The following is a 26,463-nucleotide window of genomic DNA, read 5'->3' as shown; positions in this document are numbered from 1 at the left end:
CATTGCAGCGATGGTAATGCTCATTTCAATTTGCTTTTGATCACCACTGCAGTTAGTACGTACTCATTTTCCCTACATCTACAACCTTAGGCAAACCTAACAAGGCACTACATTGGATAGCAATATGTCACAAATTATAATATTGACAGTTACTACCTGTGTAGCGTATTAGCATTATCAAGTGTTCTCCACCTGTCTGTGGCTTTCTGCTCAGCAGATTTCTACTAATAGAGTGACCATTTCTGCATTGATTCCGGGCCATTTTTCAACCAATCGTCCTGCCATACACACATTTCATCAAAGTTGGAGAGCGATGCTGCCACAGAAGCACCCATAAATGCAGCATGTTGCCGATATGGACCTGCATGAACCTAATGACAGCAAAAAAGAGTATCATTGTAATCAGGCATATGAAAAACAAGCAAACAGGCACCTGTATCAGCACAGACGATGGAACAAGAGCACACAGTTCTTTCTCCAACCGTTCGGCGAATCCTTGAGAACAAAATCATATATTTGCTTCATCACTAGAAATAACCTGCCGTCATACCTCGAAGTTTTGTTGTTCCTCCACTCAAGAAAATGTTGCTATGCATGCATCAAAACTAAACTATTTGAACCAAAGTTATGAGACTTCTATATTCGTACCGATAAAGCTCTTTCCTTGTGTCTACGGCACATGCTTGTACTGCTTTCTGAACAAGTTCATGAATCCCAGGATTGTCTTTTCCCAAGAGACGAGGTTGAAATAAGCCTTCACTTGTTCGAAATCGAGCAGAGCTTAGGGAAATAGTTCTAACATTACAATGAATAATGCAATGCAACATACAGACATGTGAGGTAACAAAGTTTACTGTGATTTATCTGGTAGATCGAGGTGGCCTACTTCTACAGCAGCAGTGTACCGTTGAGGGTTAGCTTCAACTGCTGACAGCGTTGTCTCATAACTCAAAGCCACGAGAGAAGCCTACAAACAATCCACCCTGACTATGCACATGATTAGCATGCCATGATATTTATCTGTCTCCTTTTATGCCTTTTAAAACATGTCTTGTCACCACCTCATTGCCAGACAGTTTTTAAAATATTATTAAAAGCAGGCATAGCAGTCAGAAGGTACATGTACATGTGATGTAGGTAAATAATTGAGATTGTTGTTCACCTCAATTTTTCACCTCAATTTTTCACCTCCATTAAACAAAAATACCTCAAAGCATAAACTTCCATTTGCTGCTACCAAATCTGCCAATATATTAAGTCATATCACAGTTTATGTAGAAGTACTTTGAAGGAACAGCTGACCTACGCTTGATTTGCTTTTCTTATTATGCAAAATCAACCAGCCAAAGCATAAATCTTCAGACAGTCACACTTGCTGGACGCACCATCCCATGTTTAGAAATATCACCACAAAACAGGTGCTTCCTTTTCTGCAGATTGTGATGTAAGCATCACAATGTTTGAGGTACTCTTGGCTCTACTGCATGAACTGATGTACAACAGTGACAAACTGTCATTGTTTCTCTGTGAACCTGTCTTCATTATCATTTTCCTCTGGTGAAATGTGTCCAGTGTAATAAATAGTGTATACTAGATGAGATCCCTTTCTTCACCCAGGCTGATTGGATATTGACTTTAAGACAACTGAATAGAAGCCGAGTGTCCCGTTTCGAAAATCTTGTTCAGAAATTTATATCCTGACAGCAGGAACGTGGAAGTCATGTGCAAATACCCGTATATATACCACGAAGTCACGTCTTGTCTGACTCTCGCCGATTCGACAGCCCCTTTGGACATGGTCACTTGAAGATGTTGCTGCTGTTGCAGAGAACAGGATTATCGAATGTGGCAGTTATTCCACGAGTGTACACAGGCAGATCTCATCTGCATGTTTTTCGACAGTACCGTCCACATCATGATTCGAAGACGTTGCTGTGGTAGCTATTCGGCACGTGTACACGGCCCAAACAAGGTAGGTAGGCATACTATATTTTTTTCAAGACCCTGACATGATAAAAATATCCAGCAATAAACGACAAGCTCCTACCATCCGAGGTCTCAAACGGGCAGTTTAAATTCAGTGCATCCGATGCACCATTTCAGAAATTTCGTGTGCAAGTGGAGATGGGTTTGATCAGCAGGAATCTCTTCGTCATATATACGTATCTAAGTCTATCAGATTGTCAAAAATGTGTCAAGTGAAAAGTGATCATTGTTGCTTGTCATATGCTAGCAGGACTGACCCTGCCCTATGGGCGGTAGCAATTTAATTTTAAGTTAATGAAATTTGCGCGTTACACTTAGAGGCAGAGAGAACACAAATCCTAAATAACATGTTCGCCGTATCATGTGTCACTGTGATCAAATTGTTTCTAGAGTAGCAGCATTCCCATTGAACGTCACTTCAGTGGCGTACGCAGGGTCACTAATGGGGTATTGCTGAAGAAAATTTGTATGTCAATTTCTTATGATGTCATCAATTGTTTAATAATAACCTAATAATGTTATTTAATTATCTTGTAATGATTTTGAAACAGTGCAACAATGCAGAGTAAAACAGTAACACTAAAAAATTGACGCACAAGCTTTCTTAAGCAATACACCACCCCCACCCCACCTCCATTATTACTATGAGTACAACACTTAATTAAACGTCTCACTATTCGATAGGCTAATAGCTGAAAACTGTATTCACATATGGCCATATGACAAAGATTCATTTCCTTTTGACAATAACGTCAACCACCCCAGTCATGATGTAAAGCTATCTGTTATTATTTACCATGCATTTCTTGTCACAGGCTCACTCCTTCGTGTGTGCGCGCTGGTTTCTGTATAACCACGCTTACTTAGCGTGCATTAAAAAGTAACAACACCCCTGTGTAGACAGACAATTCTACTCATTAACTCTATGCATTTGCTGTTGTCGTTGTATCCACTTTGGAACCAGAGTTCTGTCTGTATCATCCTCATATCAGACTCTTCCTACATATTAAAGCGACACTGTCAAGATTTGAGCGCACAAGTGCGCATGCTTGTGCGCTCTAGGCGTGTCACACTTCGCGCGCAAACCTACATCGGGACTCCTAGGACAGCGTAATGGCGTTTCGTGACGATAGAACGCGTATTAGTGCATCAGACACGTCTGCTGACGAAGGAGCAGTGGTTATTCCGGTACGCAGACAATGGGACTTTTTGTATAGATGTCTTGCGACAGTTTAATAGTCTTCATAACACTTGTTGTGCACTTGCGGCGACGTCCTGCCCCTTGACGTGCACCTCCATGGCTTCTCTTCTGAGATACCGAAGTCATATCGGTGACAACTTCCGGGAATCTTGTCCATCACGTGCGGCTTGCAAAGGGCCCGTTTTCGCCGTAGAAAGTAACCGTTCGAAGTCGAAAACAAACGCTATACTTGCTCTATATTTACAAAACTTATACGACGTATCAAATCCATGCGCAATGACCTAGTCAAGTACGACGATATCGGCTGTCAGGCACTCAAAGCACGACAAAAGTCGATCTATTGCCAAAATGTGGCAGATAACGCAATATAACTACAGGTAAAATCGCACTTGCCAACGATTCCTCGTTTTGAAGAACTTGAAAAATTTCTACCTAAATTCAAGTTTGTGGGGGCGTTTAGGCGCTAGGTATCCGAGGATAAAATCTTGACAGTGTCGCTTAAATAATGTCTGTTCCCAAAGAAGCCGCATCTTCCGTGACACATGGACGGACGCATGCACACACAAGCGGTCCAGTAAGCTGGCTTACTCGGACTGTAGGCTGCCACAAAGTCTTATTTCGGGGCGTCGGAAGCAGTCTAGGCAAAATCCGACTTGACCGTTCGTCTCGGACGATCGATCTCGACACATTCCGTATTATAGTATAGGATTATAGAGATTGTCACTGCGCCTTATTATGTCACTCTGTCCACCTACAGCATTATGCTTCGAGATCTCAACAAAAGGCATCAAAATCAAATTCAACCGCCAAAGAACCAAAGTGTACTAAATAAAAAATAAAGAAGTACCAAAGTGCTAAACCCTCAACTGCTAGTTTAGGTTACAAGAATGCATATAAGGTAAGTCATGAGATATAAGGTCATGTGCACATCACTAAACACCACATGCCAAGGCATGTTTATACAGCTGGCTGAGAAAGGACAAGCAATCTTTATGCCAAATAGTTGCACAAAGCTACCAGAAACAAGGTACAGTATGCATACTCCTACCAAACTAATATAATTTAATGAGTCCATGCGTATGGGGTGTGTCGAGTCTGTCGAGTCATTGGTGGTATTAGTAATTTACTAAATTTTCAGAATGGAATAAAAATGCATGTGAACGAGATATACTTCGTGATAAATTGTTAGAATGGGATACTCATGCAACAACATAAATCTGCATACAACGTCAAAATAATTAATGTTCATGAGAATTCTGTCTGTGGCTGCTAATTCTGTGAATGAGCTATACTTATTTACTAACAACTGATAATCTAATCTGTCCGTACGGAAAACGAGATGGTGAGCTAGTTTACTATAACCCTAGTGCATGCATGCCTTGGGTTACATGTGATATTTCCATGTTTTAAAAATGAACCAAATAATGTGTATCTTCTATCCTTCACTAATTTCTAGATCTGCCATATATGACAGCTACAGTCTAATAATGACAAGAGTCAAAACAGGGACTGGGTTATTCATTATGTTAGTAATATATTTAAAAAGCCACTGGGTCATAATTCTGTGCATGTGCGGCTTGATAACCCCATCATATGACACACCTAAGCAAAAATTGAAAAAGGGGCTTTTTCAAGTTTAGCCTAACCAATAACTCGGAACGAATAACCAATTACACGGGTATAGACCTTACTTATGTCCGGGACTCTATGTATTTGTCCACGTGACTAAATGGCAACACGTTCAAGTGGCGTGTCTGTCTGCTGCATGTAAATAAATGGTTGCTGTTGTAAAGTGAGGAATTATTATATGCGGGTACAGCACCTGTATGGCAGATGCTGTATTTCTGGGTCTAACGCAGTCTTGACAAGCTCATTCACGGCGAGTGTATGCTTTCAAATTCTTTCCTGATGCTTTTTAACAGGACTGGCAATGTAGGAAAAGACTGGTGAAAGTGGACCATCCGACTTCTTTCCTGACACGAAATGAAGAACAGAGTCAACTGTGCTCACTTGAAGACCACTCCTTTCAAATGACTGCCGCAATGCATTGACACTGGCGATCTAACTCCGCATGAAATTGGTAAAAACTCAACGAAATGCCTTCTCCCATCTGCTATTGCATTGAACTGCAGAACAACTTTTCACCATTGCCACTCAATATGGCACATAACCAAGGTAACATCACAGTTACATGACCAACGTCACAGAAGCGAATAAGGTCTATACACTAAAGTTTGATAACCTATTCACACCAACAGTAGCTTCCTGCGTGCTGTATTATGTGAGATCTAGATACATCTTCGTTTCACGCTTAGCAAGAATGGCAGTTTTGCAATGCTCAATGAAAGGAACAATTGACGTAGTTTTCTCATCTCTTCTCTTCAAGTAGCAAGTTGAAACATGTTCTATTGTCATGATTGATGTCAAATGGTACGGGTACTCTGAAGTTACTGCATGTGAGTCAAGCTAAAATTTGATGTCCATATCTGTAAATTCAAAGCCTTGGGGAGAGTCACAATGATGCACAGTGTATAGCAGAATGACAATGAAAGAAGACATGACCACTGTCCAAATGTCTCAAGAGAGATTATCGGAAACAGCTAAAGCCTTCTCCTGTATTAATTCCCTAAACGTAAGAAGTCTTTTGCTGACTCACTGATGGTGGCATCATAACGCATAAGTATGATACTCCAAGAAAACATGCTCCGTTTACAAATACAAGCACATTCACTTCTTTCTAAGATGCTTCTGGATGTATAGAAGCACACAGTGCTCTATTTAATTAAGAAGAGAATCTAACCATCTAAAAATTTTCCAAGATGTACAAGCGTATAATTAAGACTGAGCCACTTTATAAAAGGGTCAAACATTACTGCTGCATGCAATTTAAATCATGCAGTGACATGCCGATACAAAGAGATCAATTTAGACTGCTGTAAATCCACAAATTTTGGTATGCATTTTATTTCGTATTGTTAGTACTACTCCTAAATGCACTAAATTAAAATGCATACTAAAATTTTTCTTGGATAGCACTGTTATTAGAAATTGCCACTAGCGATGTTGATGATGTACCACAACACAAGATCCAACAGAACAATACACTGGTTTTACAATGACAAGACTAAAATGAAACTCTCTGTGTACAACATGTCCAGTTTGTAACGTTATGATGTCACTCAACTCAAACTGTTTCTGAAGGTACACTGCCACTGCCGCTGTGACAGACACTTATGGCATCAACAGAAGATGAATCAGCCAGTTGATATTCTTGAAACAGTGATAGTTTGTTCTTTCAAACTAGTCCTAATGCACACCCCAACACTACCCTTCGGTTGATGAAGCAACTGCTGTCTTGCAAGGCATGCAAGTAATATAAGTCATCACTTCTTCGTCCAATGCCAGTCCAAGAAGACGGCGCCTGCCGTGACCTTTTCTGCTAGTTGTACCATTTCCTCAGGTCATTGGTTCGATACTAGTAACTCTTTTCAATACGCATTGCACATTGATTGAACTGTTGACCTTGTGATTCTGTGATTCAGCAAATTTTGCAGACGAGCACAAGCCCTCATAAGTCCACAGTCTTCAGCGACTCGGTTAATAGTCAGCCTAGCCTTGGAGTCGTAGATGTGATATTGTCCTCTCTTTCTGCGCTTAGCTGCCAAGTGATCTCAATCCAGAGCTTCATCTACACCATCATTTGCAACTGCGCATGCGATGTCCTCTTGTTGAATCCTGGATGCTGCTGCTCTCTTTGGTGGTAGTTCTTTTTTATCTTTTGTCATGAGCCAAGCATGGATACCTTGCTTTAGCTTAGAACTCATGACTGACATATGCTGACCATGTAGAATGAAAGAGTTACTGTACCACCGTGCGGTAAAAATTTGTTCGTTAAAAGCCCGTATGAAAATAAGATGCGTATAAAATGTCTACTCGTCAAATGTACAAAAATAGACGTGTACAAAAATTTGTGAATTTACAGCATGCCTCGGGTACTCATAAAAGTTGAAACTTTGTGGATTTACAGTATACCTCAGGTACTCATACAGTTGAATAAATGGAGTCTTATAACGTCTGTTGTCATAGCACAATGATCGTCTTTAACAATTGCAAATACAAAATGTATTTACCTTCTCTTTAACATATCTTGTAATGTAAGACTCAACATCCGAAAAGTACCTGAGAAATGTGATCATTTATGCATAGTAATTACATGAGCAAGAGTAACCAAAGCATGACACACCTGTAACCAGACTCTGTTAATAGTCTCATCAAATGGTCAGTGAGTGTGTTCCCTCCATATGGTAAACGAGTCACTCCAGACTCAACCACATAACCTAAACATAGCATCACAAAGTCGCAGTTTCAAGAATCCATCTTTTAGTTACAACGGAATCATTAATTAATTCATAATAAGCTGTTATGTATTAAGAGCATGGAGAAATCATGTAAGTGATGCATAGTTGGTAGACCGTGTAATGCGAGTGGAGACCATAAATTCTGCAGCTCCATCGTAGTGCTCCCTCTCTCCAACAAGTACGTTTTGCACAACCCTGTCTTAATTGAAGACAACTTTATTCACTCTGCCAAATCTAAACGAGCATATATATTAAATGGAATATGGAATGTTCTTCACAAAAAAACTGTAACATGCTCTTCCATTGATTTTGTTCAAAGATAACCAAGTAGAAACACCTAAACTTCGTCTGCATACAAAGGCACCTGACCAACCGAAAGTCTTGTTTACATTTTCCCTCACAGTCAAACATGCATAGTATGTATTAACATGCCTACTTCTACCTGCAGCAGGACTTCAAATTCCCAGTCGCCTGCTTGCCATTGGCAACTACAACCTGCGATTTGGTTTGTGAACACAACACTATGGTTGCCAAAAGAACCATTGGAGCATTGTGCACAGTGCTCCTAACTAGCTACTATATAGGTATGTTTTGACTCTATCAAATTTCTAATAGATTGTATCGTAACAGTGACACATGGTATATTTGACAATAAAACTACTATTACAGTACTATGCTAAACATCTGTGTATGTAAAATCCACTACTGCTACTGTACCTACAACTGTAATGGTATCAATAAAAGTATCTGTATAACAAATAGCTAAATTAATGTCATCACGTCACTGTTCAGGAAAGCAAGCGACTCTTAACCGAGGATGCAATTATTCCACATGTTTGAAAACTTTCTTGATCTGTTGCCACGTGATCCATCAATCAATAATTTACAGTGCTTACCATTCTCTAATTGCCAGTAGAAGCCTGTAAGGTAGGGGGCATAACTGTGCAGTGCGACACCATGTTAGTTAATGACATCATGAGTTTATAGCGCTTCACGTGCAGTATAGGGGAAGTTATCTCAGCACACATGCAGGAAATGGTACACTGTATAGCCTTCGGTTGTTGTAACAAAGACGTCAACATCAAGCGAGAAGTGAGTTTCTTTACTGTACCGATAAAGAAGCCAGAACTCTTGAAGCAAATGGCTTGTCAAGCTGCGTTTGACAGACCCACCCGTATCCAAGCACAGCTGTGCTTGTTCTGAGCACTTTACTCCAGAATGTTTTACACGTCACCTAAAAGTTGAGCTACTCGGAATGAAACCGTCAGATGTCTCAAGCCAGGTGCATTGCCTACAATCTTTTCTTTCACGGAGCAAAAACCACCACGTACCACCGGCAGGAAGCAAGCACAAAGAGCTGTAACCTCCATTCATAATGGCCATGCCTCACCTTACAAATGCATACACACCAATAGTGTATCAACACGTTGTAACACATTGTAATACATTACATTACGCCTACATGTATATGTCCACAAAATGTAGACAGAAGGTACATGCATACAAATCGCTAGCTTTATGTGCAGAAAAAATATCCATTAGTGGTACATCAGCACGACATGTGAAGGAGTTTCTAAGAAGCTCACCAACAGGGAAAGCAAAAGGCTTGTCAGAGCCTCCTTCCAATGACAGTCAGTGTTCTCCCCAGGATCTTTTGGCAGAGTGGGTCACTCTTCCTTATTCTAAGCAATTAAGCTTTTAGGTAAAGTAGATCATCCTGATGCCAAGACTTTGAGGATCTCAAAGTAACCTTATTAAATTAATTAACTAAGACAGCGAGTGGCATCTAATTGTGCGGAACACTAAAGCACTTTTACACCCACGTACACAGCCCTTAAATTAACCAGCTGCTGTTCACGTGCAAGTTGGTATACGTATACATGTCAGTGAAGTGCACGTGTCATGTCGGTGTCGCAGACAACTACTAAAAATTTAGTCTTTCTTTACAAGCAACGCTGTAGAAAATAAGAACACCTGCATTGTTGAAAGAAAATGAACAGCAACTGATCATAATAAAGCACAGGACGACTGAAGTAGATTGCCAGTGGCTAGATCATTTCCCATGGCTTCTGTAGTGAGGCAGAAAGGAGACACAGTCACTGCTGTGCTCTCTTTGTCGAAAGACACAATCTAGAACTAAAAGATGTGAAAGCTATTTAGTCTACAAAAGCATGAAAGCCGCTCGTGCTATGAATCAGCTGTCTCTCTATAGAAGCAACCCACGCACTGTCAAGCAAGGACGACGAAATTTCTAGAGCTTGACACAGTTGAGCCTCATTGATCTGTAAAATATAGTTTTAGCTGCCATTGGGTGTGGCATTGGGTAACGCCCACTTCACGAAGTATTCCGCTCTGCCTTCTACGATTTCTGGGGAGAACACTGCTTCCATGGATACTATCAATATGCAATCACCTGTGGTGGTGTGCTTCCTCTTGCCATGGTAACAGAGAGATCTTGAAAGAGAAATAAATGGATGTCTATTCTTCATCACATTTCTGATGTACACACTTGGGCCAGTGCAAACCACTTCCTAAAATGTGCCCACCAGCAACTTCCCGATAAAGGGAGACAAGGCAAGGAGTGGTTAAAAAAGGTTCTCCTCCTCATGAAACATTGAAATCAGTTGTCCTTGACAAATGTTATTAAAAGATATTGGCACACTGAATCAATTTTGTCATACTGGATTCTTGAAGTGTACCACTCCCTTTTACTAAAGTACTGTGCCAAAAGACTGCACTTTGGCTACAAAGGAATGATTGCTTGAACCCAACTGGCAGCTCTGGATCACAACAATCATGTTGATAGAAGCCAAGCTACAACAGCCAATGAACAAGAGGTACAAAGTTGTCTTTCCTAAAGCCAAAAAGAAATTGATTGCAAAGCCTATAATAGAGCCAAAGTCCTATGGATACCATAGTGATATGCCAGCTGCAGTTCTTGAAAGAAGCACCATCCACGAGACAATGAAGACTAAGCCACCACAAGTCTCTATACCCCTTAATATTGCAACATGCCCTAGACCACCAAAACAAACAGTTATAGAAAACTACAAAACCAGATTCCAATAATGCTAGCTAGCAAAAACATTTACACCGACCACTGTGGTCCATCATTACTTTCTTGGCATTCAACATATTCTGCAGTTTCTTCAGGAAAGTGCATTCTAATAAAAGTCACAACACGTGCTGGTATCACTCTTCTCACTCCCACCCCTGCCATTTCTTCCTGTGTACTATTTAGGCACAAAGAAGCAAAATCTTCGTGCTGAGTAATGCAACGTAAAGTACGCAACATCCAGTCTAGTTTGTTCAATTCTTCGCAACAAAGGCATTCTTTACCAGCAGGCATATTATCACACATTCCATAGTTACACCACTCCGTGTTGCCCACTCTCTCGCCATCTTCAGTTGGTTCTCTGCCGTCTTTGCCGTCTGCATCTTCCGTACTCGAAGAATCATCAACTACTCTACGCTCAGGCTCAAAATGGTAGGTTCAATGTCAGCCATGTCCAAGTCTAGATCTGGCAGCACGACACGTATAATAGCGTTTGCGCATCATGAACTCATGACATCATCAACTAACATGGCTACGCACCCCACAGTCACGCCCCTACTTTACAGCCTTCTACTGACAATTAGAGAACAGTAAGAGCTGTAAATCATTGATAGATGAATCACTCACCGTGGTATCTTTCATCTAAACCTTACATACAAAATCGTGGGAGTTCTCCTTTAAGAAAAGTAGTTGTTAGTTTGTTGGCCCCACCAGTGCAAGCGAATACAAGGTGTAAATGATGCTTGCTCCACTTTTAGGATCCGTTTCTCATATTTCCTCTTTTTTCGAGCTCGTGCTTCAGTAGTAAGATGCTAAACTGATTGTGCTGTAAGACTCTGTATTCAGGTTAAAAATTCAAACATCAAATATGTTCTTTCAAAACGACCTCCTCAGAATCCACAAGTTCCAATCCTGCATCATCGTCAGTAGAGCTGGTCTTCCGAGATAGAACTTCTCCATTTAATGGCTGTAAAATTGGCTCAGACTGTACATCATAGCATATCTCAATTAGCAAACCAGTTACAAGATCTCAAACTACATTTCTTATAGATGCCATGGATAAACCACCTGTGGGGCAAGACAAAGCATGATCGACACAATAATCAGCTCCACAGGCACATTGATCAACAAGATTCAAAAGACGTCATCCATATGGTAAAGCCAAAGCATCACTGAACTCTAATCTGGCCAACAAAAATCCATGTTGTTTGAGAGGAAGGGCTGTCAGCCAGTTTGATACACCTATCTGTTTGGTTAATTCTAGAGGATGTTTAAGGTAAATATTGATCGCTTTATCCTGTTAGCAGTCTTTGTCAAATTGTCTTCCTTCTCTGGTTTGTTTAACTTCTTGGCTACTTACTGCTGAATTGCCTCAGTTATGTCCTTTCCTTCGCCACAGATGACTTCATCAAAGAGCAGTCATGATTTTGAAGTACCTTTATATTGTGATGAGTGAGATTTACATTTATTATTTCAAGACCCGGGCTGTAGCGACATGGTAGCGCAAAAAGGCTTCTTTCCATCTCTCTAGGGGTACGGCGATTTGTAATTGCAACAATAAGTTTGACATTATTGTGGTCTCTAAGAGCTCAGCAAGTTGAGAGAATTGATTGTTTGTCTAACGCTGTAAACATCCATCTTCCAATAATTCAGTGAATAAGAACCCAATAGGCAGCATTAACTTAAAGGTACACTCAGTCGTTTAGTGCTATGCCCACGCAAACTTTATTGCATAGCTACACAATTAAGATAAAACGTTGGTCTGAACTACAGGATACGCTGGACATGAGAGCGCGAGATATTAGCAGCAAATAGTGTGAAAACAGAGCGCATACGATGGTCACATGAGAAACATTCCGTCAACGCACGCTAAGGCTAGAAGCCTCGCTACCATCAAAATGCTAGAAGACAGTCGCGAGACGTAAAGAAAATGAGCTCATGGGTTATGGAACGGGCATGGATGTGCATACATGGTTGAAGGGACCAACTGCACTGCATTTTGAATACTTCCACTTATCACGTGACCTACTTATTGCTTACCACGTGATCATCGTATGCGCTCGCATGTTCAAACCTGGTTTTGTGTAAAGTGTAACTTCTTTGGTGCCTTCGACCTGAGGAAAGATGACGAGTTGGTTTGCACGTGATCCGAACTCTGCTTCAACAACAAGATTGCAAAATCGCTCTCGTACGTTTTCCTTATTTGTAACAATGACTACGCTCTGATATCTAGCTTTGCCTGTAGTTAAGCCCAACTTTCCAACTTGATTGCATATAGTATGCAGTCAAGTTTGCAGGGGCGTAGCGCTAAACGACAGACTGTACCTTTAATTGCAATGTAACCATATTACTACTACTACCACTACCACTACCACAAGCATCCACTGGTCATGCCCATACTACAAAAGCCACTACAACGGCACTCAACACAACACTATATCAATCCATTCAATTAAACAAACCCACTTAAGTCAACATCACAATTACCACTACCACTACCACTACTACTACTATGTACTGCTGTAGAAAAGTGTGACTGTTGTCTGTTAGTTGTCTGCTAGTTGTGTTGTAGCTATAGGTGTGTGTGTGTGTGTGTGTGTGTGTGTGTGTGTGTGTGTGTGTGTGTGTGTGTGTGTGTGTGTGTGTGTGTGTGTGTGTGTGTGTGTGTGTGTGTGGTCGTTCTATATTATAGACACGTGTGTGTTTATGGATGTAATGACGCTGTTCAAACTGACACTATCGTAAGTCAGTCTTTTAGATTTTTACTTCTGTTATCTTCCTACATTGTATGTCTGCTGATGTTGAAATATACTACTACTACTACTATGTACTGCTGTTGCTGCTACTACAGTACTGCTGCTGCTACTTGCATTGTTTGTTCAGTTGTGTTACTACCACGGTGTACAGTTTGAACTCTACATAGGGTTCTCAAATATAGAGCAGGCATGGCACATGTTTTCAAGTTCAAACAGTTCCTTTCTACGACAAACACAGCCCGTTTAGAACTCGCATGTGACCCAAGGAACTCCCAAAAGTGATTCACTGTATGTCATCAATATACTGGAAGAGAAGCCGGAGGTGTACGACTAGGGTCACGACATCACCACAAAGTGCACTGCAAGTGTAAAAAGACCATTAAACTAAAGCAAGACACCTATTGTCTAGACCTTGGTGACTGCATAATAACTGCTTAAGGCTAATATCAGAGTCTTCATAATTTCTGCTAAGTTTCTGTCTGCATCCACATAGTAAAATATATCAAGGCCCCTACTGCTTTACTTTCACAACCTCTATTCCTCCAATATTTCTCAAACAGACTCTGGCACATATTCTTGCAGTTGTATCTAGCTTCAGTTGTTCTGAAAAACATGCATACTCAACTGCCTAGACTTCCTAGCAAAAAACATTGTCTGCATATGGGAATAGACACTGCTTAGTTCATCAGCAGACGTATCTGATACCCTAGACCAAGTTTTGCTGCAAAGAAACATGATGCAGTCCTAGGCATCCCAATGTGGGTTTGTGAGGAAGTGTGACATGCCTACAAGCACAAGCATGCGCACAAATCTTGACAGTATTGCTCTAATTAGCTCATTGATGTGCATTTATATAAACTGCCTCATCACCTACCTACATGAAATTGATTACAAAAAAATTTACAAAACCCCAACTAAGTACGCACCTTCAACAACAGGAACAATGTCCATCCTATCTCCAATATCAACCATTACACCTGTAGTCTCATGATATGAGTACATTGATAGTACAGATTGTTCCTGCATGTAAATTCCTTGAACCCCAAAATGTTCAAACAGAACATTCATGATCAGCTCCTATCAGAAACAGATGCCATAGCTCAAAGCTATGTTATTTAATGTCAAAAGCACGAAACTAAACAAAAATTTTCCATTTGGTTTATCTGTCAACTATATGCAGAAACTAGTAAAGTCAACTACCGTATAAGATGAAACATTGGCGGATTATATTTTGGCGGTTGGACATCCTTGTTTGACTGATATGCCTTATCATAAATGGTCATGTAGAAGTTTGTGATTGACAGCTGCATTTGTGGCTCACATTTCCCTAACTTACTGATCTCCAACTACTGCATAGCGATGAAGAACTGCTGTGTCAGTTCAAAGAACGGGATTCACGTGAATGTGACAGTCCAGCTTCATCCATGGCCTCAGGGCCTCATAGCTGATTCAAGTGCCTGATGTCGTCAACATATCCAGGTGGCCAAATCAATTAAATGGCAGATCCTATCTCAGGGGTCGCTGAAAAATCCGCCAATCTGCCAAAATAAATTCCCGCCAACATTTCTTCTTATACAGTATATTCTAAGTATGCAACTGTAGTGCATGAACCAAAATAGTGTTAAACAACTCCAATCTGTACTCAGTCAGCCCTATCAGTTTCTGGCTAAGTCTTTATAACCATCTTGTTCTCTTAGTGCATAACCACATTGTTCTCTTATTGCATAACCTCAATCAGTTAAAGGGGAACTCCCACACAAAGACAAAGTGCTCTTGAAAAGTAGCCTTGCCTTCAAGAAATTCAACCGTACCCTAGTCACCAGCAAAAGCAACTTCATAAAGAAGAAATCACATTTCGAATGCTCCAGACAAGTGTGTGCGAGGTATGACGTCACCGGAGGAAGACCTGGATTGTTTTGTATTGGAAAAATCTCGATTAGCACGACGCGACTCTCTACATCAAATCACTTGATTGGAGACAACACTTGAATATTCACCTTCACTGTGAGGTAGGTTTAGTTTCTTAGTGATGAGAGGAAAACACTGCAGGCATCCGTTATGACTTCCATAAGCATAGATCTGGAACTCCGAGGAAACACAGCATCAACTTTCCTAACTCTGATTTGAGATATCCAAGGTTCTTGTAAAGTTTGTCATAAACGTGCCAGAAATGGAGAAAGAAGTCTGTTTAGATTTCCATTCGATCAAGTGTGGTTGAGAGAGTGGATTTTGTGTTTAAGGTTAAAAAGGAGGCAGTCAGACCCCATTCCAGAGTATGGTTAGATCATTTCAAGTTTTACTGCTTTGAGAGAGATTTCAAAGCAGATTTAGTGGGCAGGCTAGGGTTACGGTTATGACAGGTGTACAAGCATTGTAGTTTCCTACCTGTTCCAGTCTCTTTACAGTACTACACATCAAAGCGGAAATTGAGGGCATGTTTCCTTGAAGTTCCAGACCTACACGCACCGAAAGTCATAACAAATGCATGCAGCATTTCCTCTCATTGCTACGAAGCTGCACCTACCTCACAGTGAACGTGAATCTTCAAGTGTTGTCTCAAATCAGGCGATTTGATGTAGAAAGTTGTGTCACGCTAATCGAGAATTTTCCAATACAAAATGATCAGGGTCTTCCTCTAGTGGTGCCATGCCTCGCGCACCTTGTTTGTCTGAGAGCATTCGAAATGCGATTTCCAATTTACAGAGTCGCATTGGCTGGCAACTAGGGTACCATTGAACTTCTCGAAGGCAAAGCTATTTTTCAAGAGCAACTTGCTTTTGCATGAGATAAAAAATGATAGAAATCAACTTTGATATAACTGCATCAACCATGTTTAAACTCCATTTAATTAGTTGTCTTATATGCTCCTGTTAGAGTAGTGATTCTCAACTGCATGTCAACATATTAGGTGAGATACAGGCACTATACTGCCCACAGTTATTCTTAAATGCAAGAGTTCCAGCATCAAACACTTCATAAGCTCTATTCCAGCACCATCACACGTATCAATCGTTTCCAAGGTGCTTTACCCCAGTATACATCTTCATGCACAAGAATGGTGTAACATCTATCTATGTAACTAATAAAAGCAATTAACACCAACACCAATACACCAACAAATGAATTAGTAGACAAATACATGTAACATAACATAATGTAAAGTTACCTTGGCTCTTTGTGTTGTAAACTGTGAGTAACTGATAATAACCTGCAACAAACATAATCTACAATAAAAATTGCTCAGATAGTTTCAAAAACAACCAACCTTGAATTGCCTGGGATCAATTTGCAACTGACAAAAAACATCTTCAAACATGCATATAAGATCTTGAGCATTAGCTCTTGTTTTCTATGTGATGAGTAACAACCAACTTTGTCAATAAATAATGATTGGATCACATTTACCTTGTCAACTCCAGCTGATGATCGGAAAGGATAATAGACATCACATAAATCTCTAACGTCTGGTCGTAGTGCTTTAATACCAAACTTTCTAGTAGCACTGCCATACAAAGAGCATCAAGATCATAACAATGGTCCATTAAGATAATCACAAAAACAAACACAAAGATGATCAATCCTGCAAACAAACATCTGTCTACCCTAAAAGAACTGCCTTGAGTGTGGAACATAACCATGCAATTTCATGCAGGTAACACCTCCATTCACATCTAAATTCTGCACTTATCCAAATTTCATTAAAGGTACACTCCGTCATTTAGCGGTACACTCCGTCATTTAGTGCTACCCCCCCCCCCCCCCCCCGCAAACTTGATTGCATACTATACGCAGTCAAGTTGGAAGGTTGGGCTGAACTACAAGCAAAGCTGGACATCAGAGCGTAGTCACCATTACAAATAAAGAAAACGTACGGGAGCAACTTTGCAATTTCATTGTTGAAACAGAGTTCAGGTCGCACGCAAACCAACTCGTCATCCTTCCTCAGGTCGAAGGCACTGAGTAGGTTACATTTTGCGCAAAACCAGGTTTGAACTTGCAAGCGCTACATATCAGCATGAAAATAGAGTGCATACAATGATAAAGTGGTAAGCAATAAGTGGGTCACGTGATAAGTGCAAGCGCACAAATGCACTGCAGTTGGTCCCTTCAGCCCTTCATGTGCATCCATGCCCGTTTCATTAACCCACGAGCACATTTACTCAACGTCTCGCGAGTGTCTTCTAGCATTTTGATGGTAGCGAGGCTCCTAGCATTAGCCCACGTTGACGAAATGTTTCTCACGTGACCATCGTATGCACTCCGTTTTCAGGCTATTTGCTGCTAATATCTAACGCACTCATATCCAGCTTTGCCTGTAGTTCAGACCAACCTTCTATCTTGATTGTGTAGCTATGCAATCAAGTTTGTGTGGGTGTAGCGCTAAACGACAGAGTGTTCCTCTAAATTACTGGTATAAGTACAGTAACCTTGCTATGATTGCAAAACTACTTCCTCACTAACACTAATACTAAACTTCCTTGAAATCAGACAAATTTGATTCCTGCACAAACTTCATTTAGAGTATGTTCACGTCTTGCTCTTTGTGTGTCTATCTATCTGTCTTTCCAAGCTCTATGTCAGGGCGTATTTGCTTGAGGCTTTTCAGAAAAAAAAAAGAACGAAAAGCTAACTTGTACAAATAGAACAGAGCATTGCTTGAAATAGGAAAAAGTGACATGTAGATGAAAAGACTACTTGCACTACCACTCTACAACCATTTCCTCACCTCTCTCGCTTGTCAACAGCAATCACATGAGGCAGAAAGAGTTGAGGATATGCTAAAATATGTTCACATGTACATTTAGTACAAGACATTGGACACTACTTAAGAAATGGCATCACCATCGTCATATGCAATACCAGCTCGAAGAGATGATGAACCAAGATCAATAATAACAGCTCGTAACTAAAGACAACAATAGTAATTAAAATAGAAATACTGCAAGTTAGCACACTTCTACATTGAGAAACTTTCGCTGATCAGACAAATTAACAACACTTTCAGACTCTAACACTTGCACCCAATCTTCAGCTTCACGAGTTGTCTGAGTCCGTAACAACATAAACTTTCCTCTCTAACAACATCATGCAAACACCATAGCACAACATCACATTGCCAATAATAGCAACATACTCTCTCAGTAATTTGAATCTGCTTTTGACCAGCGGCAGCAATCTAGCAACAACATACCAAAATGAATCAGTCTATAAAAGTACACAAATCACACTAACCTTGCTCCCAGCAAGTTTAATAAAACCAACAGCCTTTTCACTCTTGTTGTCCTGTACACAACAACTTTCATAACTACTTAAAACAGCTATTATAATAACTACTTGAAATGATGTTAAGGCCATAATTTGAGTGATAACTGTCAGTGATTGATTCAAAAAGTCTTTTAAATACCACCTGAATTTCAAAAGTACATACAAAAACATTTTGAAAAATAAGAAAGATGTGGGGTTGCCATATGAAAAAGAATAGAAACAAGACCATGTAAGGTGTGTTGCGACATCTTTCATGAATTCACTCATACAGACTGAGCAATACATCATCCCTACATTGCACCATCTTCTAGGATATAAAACACACAGTGTCTAGAAAATAGTGCAATGTAGGGATGATATATTGCTCAGTCTGTATGAGTGAATTCATGAAAGATGTCGCAACACACCTTACATGGTCTTGTTTCTATTCTTTCTTGTACGGCAACCCTACATCGTTCTCATTTTTAAAATGTTTTTTATACTTGTTTGTATTCTTTCTTGAACTGAAAGTACAGAAATATATTGAAAGGACAGGGTAGTTGAGCTTAGATCAATATACTCAGATCAATATACTTATAGCTAGAGCAGTAGCTACCACATTGGTAATGTTCATAATAGTAGTTGTGTATTCATTGTGACTTGCAATACGGTGGTCTCGCATAGCCAGACCCTTTCTGGACGTGTCATACGCCAGGAAGTTTGACACAGTGGGAACAGTCTGGCATGAGCAGATGTTCAGTATACCAACATTAGCAAGGTGGACATTGACGGTAAAAATCGACACACTCCCTGTGTAGAGCTCAGTGCAGGAAATGTGTAAGTTGGATTCAGTGCAAATACAATCAGAATAGAGAGAAACGTTAGCACTTTTTAGTCGGCAAGAAATCTTCAATCGCTGGAAGCATTGCAGAGAGTGGCAATATATACAGTCTACACAGGACAGGTGTGGGCGTGTGTTCAAATGAACTGGAAGGTGTAGCATTGTGTTATCAAGAAATTTTACACAGGGTCGGTGCCTCGAAAGGAGCCCTTGCACTGCAATGACAAATTTGAGTAGTCGTGAACCTGCTCTGTTGCAAGCGCAGAGATTTGGTATAGAAATCAGCTTTGTAGCATAAACGGTTGATACCGATACCCGCTCTTACAGCAAAAGACTGAACACAAACTCAACCCTACATACCGCGTTGGTGATAAGTTGGCAAAAAGGGCTCAGGCGATGTGATAAATTAAACTATCCATGCCCCACAATGCATGCCTAAATGACAACCATCTCCAAGAGTTTATAGGCAAACCAGTTCTAGGACACTACAGGTTTACTGGTTGAAAACACACGCAATGACAAGTTGTTAACACATGCAACTAGAAGCTTGTTTAGTTGTTTTCTAATACTTACAGAGTAGAGTCCATCTGTTTCTGACATGGACACTATAGCATACAATAGGTGCACACATGCCTGCTTGCCCACACTAATAAACTACTAGCATAGGTTATGCAAGAAATACCTTGCTCTTGTAAGCAAGTGCATTAATTTTAGGCTAAACATCAATAATTTCTTTTGTCCATCTCAGCTATATTTGCTTTGGTGGCTGTGTGCAACTACAACAGCTCAAGTTGCTGAGAACCACATATACACATTGCAATGGAATGTTATGTCATCTACTGCAATACTTCTTTTGCAGTCTGTTCATTAATAAGTCATACAATTGCATTATGCTACAGGTAGCTTCTCCAAATGGTAATGAGAAATAACTATAAAAGAAATGATCATGAAAAAATTGACAGATGGCCTTTCAATACTTAATGGACCAACAACAATGCTGGGCAGCACGTGACTGACTACTCATACATAATAATAATTATTGTAAAAAACAGGCAAACAGCCATAGAACAGACACTCTGCAAAACTGCTGTTGACAGGTTACGCTGGTCAACAATTATGATAATAAAAACTCAAAAACTTAAGCTACTTCTTAGCAATTTCAAAGATGCCTCACACCAAATCAAAGACAATTATGTATTGCAGATGTAATTTTCTGCTACCACACCATGCCAGTTTCACATTCCAAGTTTTAAACATGCCGAACTTGAGAAAAATAAATGCTTACATCAAAGTAAAATAAATTTCCATCTGTTGCTTTGAAATATCTCTTCTTCCAACCGTGAATAAAAGATGGCTATAGCAACAAACACTAACTATATAGCATTGGAAAAAGTAGCCATTATCATAACAACAATCACCTTCTTCTGATTCAGAGGCAGTTTCTCTAGATAGCCAGCCATTCGAACATTTCCTTTTGATCTGTTCATAGCAACATGCTTCAATGGCTAAATATACAGATAATTAACATGAATGACATATAGTTCATATGCATATGATAACACCTCAGTAACAGCTCGTGGAGCCTCTCTTGTGTCATTGTATAATTCACCGAGTAAAGCAGACTATGCACACCACATAACACATCAGTAATGCAACACCTAACAACCAATAACTCATGCATACAGGATCCCATGATTTTACTCTCATAAAGTCATGTCTTGACTCATCAAGTTTGTTTAGTTGTCTCTTATCTGCTGTCTCCTGTTTGACACGAGGTAGTGTTCCATATATTGCCACTCTGCCTCGATTTCGAACACGAAGTCCTCTTCTCCCATAATCAGTGTCAATTCCATGCTTTTCAGTTGTAATCTTTAGATAATGGCGTGTTAGTGTGTCATATGACACTGGTCCAATACCACTTCCTGTAGTAGCACTGGCAGATGCACTTCTCATAATGGGGAAGTCCAAAGATGGAGACTCCAATAATTCTGATGAAGGATCAGTACAAACACTAGCTGCTGTACTTGCAGATCGACTTCGAATGGCTGCTGAAGACTGATTTACTACCATATCAGCATTACTACTGTCAGTTGACTCAAAGTTTGACATCAGTGACAAGTCAGCTTCTTTTGATGATGACAAATCAAATGAAAATGATGAATCCTAAGTAAACAACTAATATAAAAAAGTAACAGCAATTATCAGTGTGTCAACCTTTCCCCTTGGCGTCTTTATATCTGCTGGTTCTAAACGATATTTCCATAAATTGGCATTTGCAAGCAGCTTTGCCCTACAAGTCATACACAAACAAAGACAACTGTCAGTTGACACATCGAGCCAGTCAGCTTGCAATATTAATTCTACAAGCGTATTCAGATGTATCAAAATTCACCTGTCTCCTGGGTTTATAATGCCTAACTGTACAAGATCATCGTCATCTAAATGTGCACACACCCATATCGCGTCATAGCCATAATCAAGAAACCTTGGAATATACCTGCGAATCAACCATGGAACACATATAACATACAAATGTTGATACAAGCCACATCATGTCTCACTGTTCCATCTCCATGTCCTCTAGCCAAGCTTGAACAGAAGGAGGAGGGGCAACAGCCATCACTTCCAAAATGCTAGCTTTTCTGACTCTCACATCTCCCTCAACACCTACCGTTTCATCTTTCTCAGGAAGGCGTCCAGAAGCAATCGTAGTAAATTTGCCCAAACCAGCAACTTCTGAGTCTCCATCTTCCAAAGGACGTAAATTTTCTAATGCAGTCAGTTGCATTTCAATGGAGTCATATTGTGGCATTTGGTACCATTTTGATCCTTCACCAAATGTTTCAGGAGAACATTCATGAGATGAAGACAAAGCATCTTCTTGATCTACATCTGGTTCTTCCAGCAACATTTCTTCTAATAAAAATAGCAGCACACTATCATACAACCATACACTGCTGCACCACACTAAACACTGCAGCACACTAAACACCACAACACAACACAACACAACACACACCAACTAACATATCAACAAGCAACAGACACACAGACCTTGAACATTGAGGACCGGCCTACCACTTTCCTTGGGGTTTGGTATTGCAAAAGGACCGCAAGAACAACAAAGAGCAAAGAACCAATTTACTGTGTATCTACAGCTTGGAGAACATGCTCGCTGCTGCAACTAAAGTATGCATGTTGTACTCAACAAAAAAAATCTGAATGACTCCCTCACTGTCTGCTCCTCCCTCTCCCTCCGCTCCTCCCTCTCCCTCCGCTCCTCCCCTCTTCCCTCCCTCTTCCCACCCTCTCTCTGTCCCTCAGACTTTTCCCCAAAAATCGATATGTTCCTTGAATAAAACTGATACAATTGAATTGCATGCGAGTTGTTCCTGATTAGTGCAACATTAGGATTTGGCGTCTAAGAGACATCCGGTTTAGGCTCTGTCTATATGCAATCATATATGCGGTTTGAGCAGATAAAAAGCCTATTGTGTCATACCTTGAATCTCATTCGTAAGTCAAATTAGATGATACTGACTGAAATTTCATCATTACATAACCAAAATTCCCAACATGTGTGTGTGTGTGTGTGTGTGTGTGTGTGTGTGTGTGTGTGTGTGTGTGTGTGTGTGTGTGTGTGTGTGTGTGTGTGTGTGTGTGGTGCTGTAGCTTAATTGGTTAGAGAGTGCATAGAGAGAATGGAAAATCTGAGACCTTGCAAGGTTGCAAGTTCAAGTCACAGTGATGATGAGCTATGGCATAACTTCTTAAAGGGGCAGTTCCTCAGACAAACAACGTAATCTTTAAACATAGGTCTTGACAAGAGACTCCATATGACGTTAGTTACACGTCTCAATTTGCCTCCGTCATCGAACTAAAAATGATTGCTTCTCATGGACCTTGAAACCCCAGTTTCAAAGTCAACAACAAGGAGTGTCTTTCACATGATGCAATGGGAAACGCTTACTAATAACTGGTAATTATGTATCCACTCCAACTCCGGTTTCTAGGCACAAGAAGCAGCATTGACTAAAAGGCTACTGAAACTGTAGTCATGATTCATGCGCGGATCTCTTCTAGATGGCAGGATCTACACTCTTGTGCATTCTACCTACTCGCTATGCAAACATAACAATGAAAGAGAATGTTCACAAGTTATGTCCGCAAGCAAACAAACGTCTTTTAGTTTGTAGTCTTTTAGTTTGTAGTCGCATGTTCTTCTGCTTGCAAACTAGTTCATTGTGTTGGGTGCACGGAGTGGGTGTTTCCCGAACAAGAGCGACAGCATAGCTGAAGCTCTCACCCTTCATGTATGAGCCAGAAAGAGAAATCAGTGAGTCTGACTCTAGCGACAATAGTCAAGAACACAAATGGATATCTGGTACACTTTCCACACTTACCACTAAATGCGTCTCCTTAGTTTGGGTGGAAGATACAACTTTCGTTGACTTTGAAATCAGTGACGTCATTTATTGCAGAAGGAAATCATTTTTAGGTCAACAACAAAGGCCATACAGACGTAAAACTAACACCATTCAAATTTTCTCGTTAAAAGCTATTTTTAAAGCGTAGGTTGTTTTTCCGTGGGAATGCCCCTTTAAGCAAGAGACTTACACACAATTGCTTATCTCGACTCAGGAGTATGAGTGTCTGGTTGTTGACTGAGGTGGACATGACCGCTGACTTGGCAGTACCATCATGCAGCAGGCGAGTCCTTGCGGGCCTTGGTGTCTAATCTCAGAGCTGCGCCATAGCCAGTGCCCCTGGATGACTCTGGCCAAGGTCTAGGTGAATTATAGCGCTGACCGTAAGCCTCCACGCAGCGCATGGAGGCCCTGTCTCTAGAGGCAGGGAAGTTATTTTCACAAATGACCTTAAAGGAGAATTCCAGAGATATGCACTAAGCTGCTGGCTAATGGGAAATTCATACTAACCAAGTTGGGTATCCCGGCACCATCTCAGAGCAAGCCCAACAGATGTACATTACAAACGTTTCTTAACTTACAAGGAATGTTACGAACATCCATATCTTAAAGGAACACAATCCAGATTATGCGCATACTCGAAGACATGCCCTTTTAGTGCACGGGATAAACGTGAACGGGAGGCTGTGAGTCAAGAAAGAGTGCATCAGTCTTACAGAATCTGAATGTGTAGACATGTGGATTGTACTACTACTTAGCTAGTGTTAGATGTAGTCATACATAGTTTACGCCTACCACGATTGTTGCCTAGGTGCGACGGACATGTAAAGATTGAACAGTCAATGTAGAAGCATTCTTTTCAGCTGTACAGCTTCCGTGTAGAAACATTGTCATGGCCCTTGCAGTTCTGCTTCCACTCGCGCGCCATTGCGGAATACAGTATTTCCACCGTTTCTGTCCTGAATGCACTCTGAAGTGCACGAACAAACACCATTGTGAACAACTACTTTCTCTAGGTCGCCTTTTCACACGTTTCCACGTGCAGGATATGTAAAATAAGCGATCTTTCACGATCGCTGTTTGTGCGTGGCCCAAACTTGCATTATCTTACAAGTCCAAAAATTCTGTGTGGTAAGAATGTAGAGTTTGTGGTAGTGTATCACATCCTTCCAGCATTGTCGCGCTAACTTTCTCTGATTTCGAGATTTTGATTTCGTGTATACAGTTTTTCAATCTGGTATCCGAGGCACCAGCGCGCAAAACATCTCGACAGTGTTACTTTAAAACCTGATGAAGCTGTTTCACAGTCTCAAAGCAGTCTTCAAAAAGGACGCAGGTGTATAGCCAGATATTATGTTAGGCAACTGATAGAGAGAAGTCTTATGGCAGATATTAAAGAATATTGGTTTTCCGTCTGTATGATCAATTTGTAGCCTAAAACTTCCAGACCAGACAGCGCGCGACTCTAGTCTGGACCAAAACAATACTACAATAATTTCAGAAGTACTTAGCAAAAAGCCATGCTAAATGGTAGTCTAACAGCCTAGGGTTGTTTCACCTAGTTCAATAATAAGATGCAAAGATACCATGCTTTTGCATTGCACAAACATATAATTTGTAAATGCCGTAAGATCTCACGAACAAAGAAGAGGTCTGCAGTGTTTGCAGCAATATCTTGGTGGACGGCATGAAACAGGTGGATTTCACACACGCGTAATCAGCATTAGTGCACTTAGCATAACTAATTACTACTAAACCTAAACCAATCAGAATTTACGACCGACACTCCGGTTCTAAGATGTTGATTGCCTTCTATGGCTTAGAAGGCTCTTTCCAAAATCATTTTAGTACCGTTTTAGTCCAGACTAGAGTCGTGCGCTTCACACGAGCTCTGGTCTTGAAGTTCAAGGCTAATCAATCTGATGAAATCTTTTCATAAAAACATGATTGCAAATCTCAACGTAGACAGTGAAGCATTGGATGCTGATAGTAATGTGACAAATGGTCTACGACAAGGGTGCACTATACATGTAGCTCCAACACTTCAACCTATTTTCATACAATTGCGCAAGATTGGAGCAATTTGTGTAAAGATGATGGTATTACAATTATGTATAACATGGATGGACGTCTATTGGGCTCCAGATCAAATGCTTTCAGTAGGACTATTTGGAATGAACTGCAGTTTGCTGATGGCATGACATTGCTATGGTAGCCAAATCACAAGATGATTTTGCATATTCTATAAAGACTCTTATTGACATATATAACAAATGGGTTTAACTGTCAGAATGGAAAGACGAAAGTAATGATGATGGGTTATGACAATAATTCTGTACAACAGCATTCATTATTTCAAGCAAAATAAACTTGGAGATTGTCAACATATTCAAATATCTTGGCTCTATAATACACTGTAATGGTTCCATTGACTGTGAAGAACACCGAATTGCGGCAGCTGGTAGATCTATTGGGAAATCATAAAATTCGATTTTTCAAAACAAGTTGTGTAGACAGTAGAGAGATTTGTTTGTAAAGCTGTAGTACTTGGAACCTTAATATATGTTGCCAAAACGTGGGCTACAAAACTTGCAT

General features: G+C 40.4%; 1 protein-coding gene across 1 annotated transcript; it reads right to left on the bottom strand.

The window, feature by feature from the left end:
- Positions 1–29: 29 nt before the first annotated feature.
- On the bottom strand, positions 30–22,504 carry LOC134197073 (uncharacterized). The gene is made up of 25 exons (XM_062666315.1): positions 22,496–22,504; positions 22,410–22,425; positions 22,003–22,357; positions 21,834–21,938; positions 21,656–21,731; positions 21,125–21,604; positions 21,004–21,063; positions 20,860–20,946; positions 20,727–20,795; positions 18,589–18,639; positions 18,491–18,532; positions 18,318–18,431; positions 18,199–18,262; positions 18,083–18,134; positions 16,762–16,858; positions 16,622–16,705; positions 16,523–16,564; positions 14,283–14,433; positions 7,431–7,524; positions 7,318–7,366; positions 855–967; positions 649–795; positions 551–588; positions 434–495; positions 30–371 (listed from the first exon to the last, which is right to left on the bottom strand). Exons 1-25 carry the CDS (start codon positions 22,502–22,504, stop codon positions 225–227), a joined length of 2,604 nt encoding a protein of 867 aa, XP_062522299.1. The 3' UTR covers positions 30–224.
- Between the last annotated feature and the right edge of the window lie 3,959 nt (positions 22,505–26,463).

Source organism: Corticium candelabrum, chromosome 22 (assembly GCF_963422355.1).
Source record: "Corticium candelabrum chromosome 22, ooCorCand1.1, whole genome shotgun sequence".
NCBI classification, from domain to species: domain Eukaryota; kingdom Metazoa; phylum Porifera; class Homoscleromorpha; order Homosclerophorida; family Plakinidae; genus Corticium; species Corticium candelabrum.
Note: the sequence above shows the minus strand (reverse complement) of the source record. Positions and strands in the feature narration are given on the sequence as shown.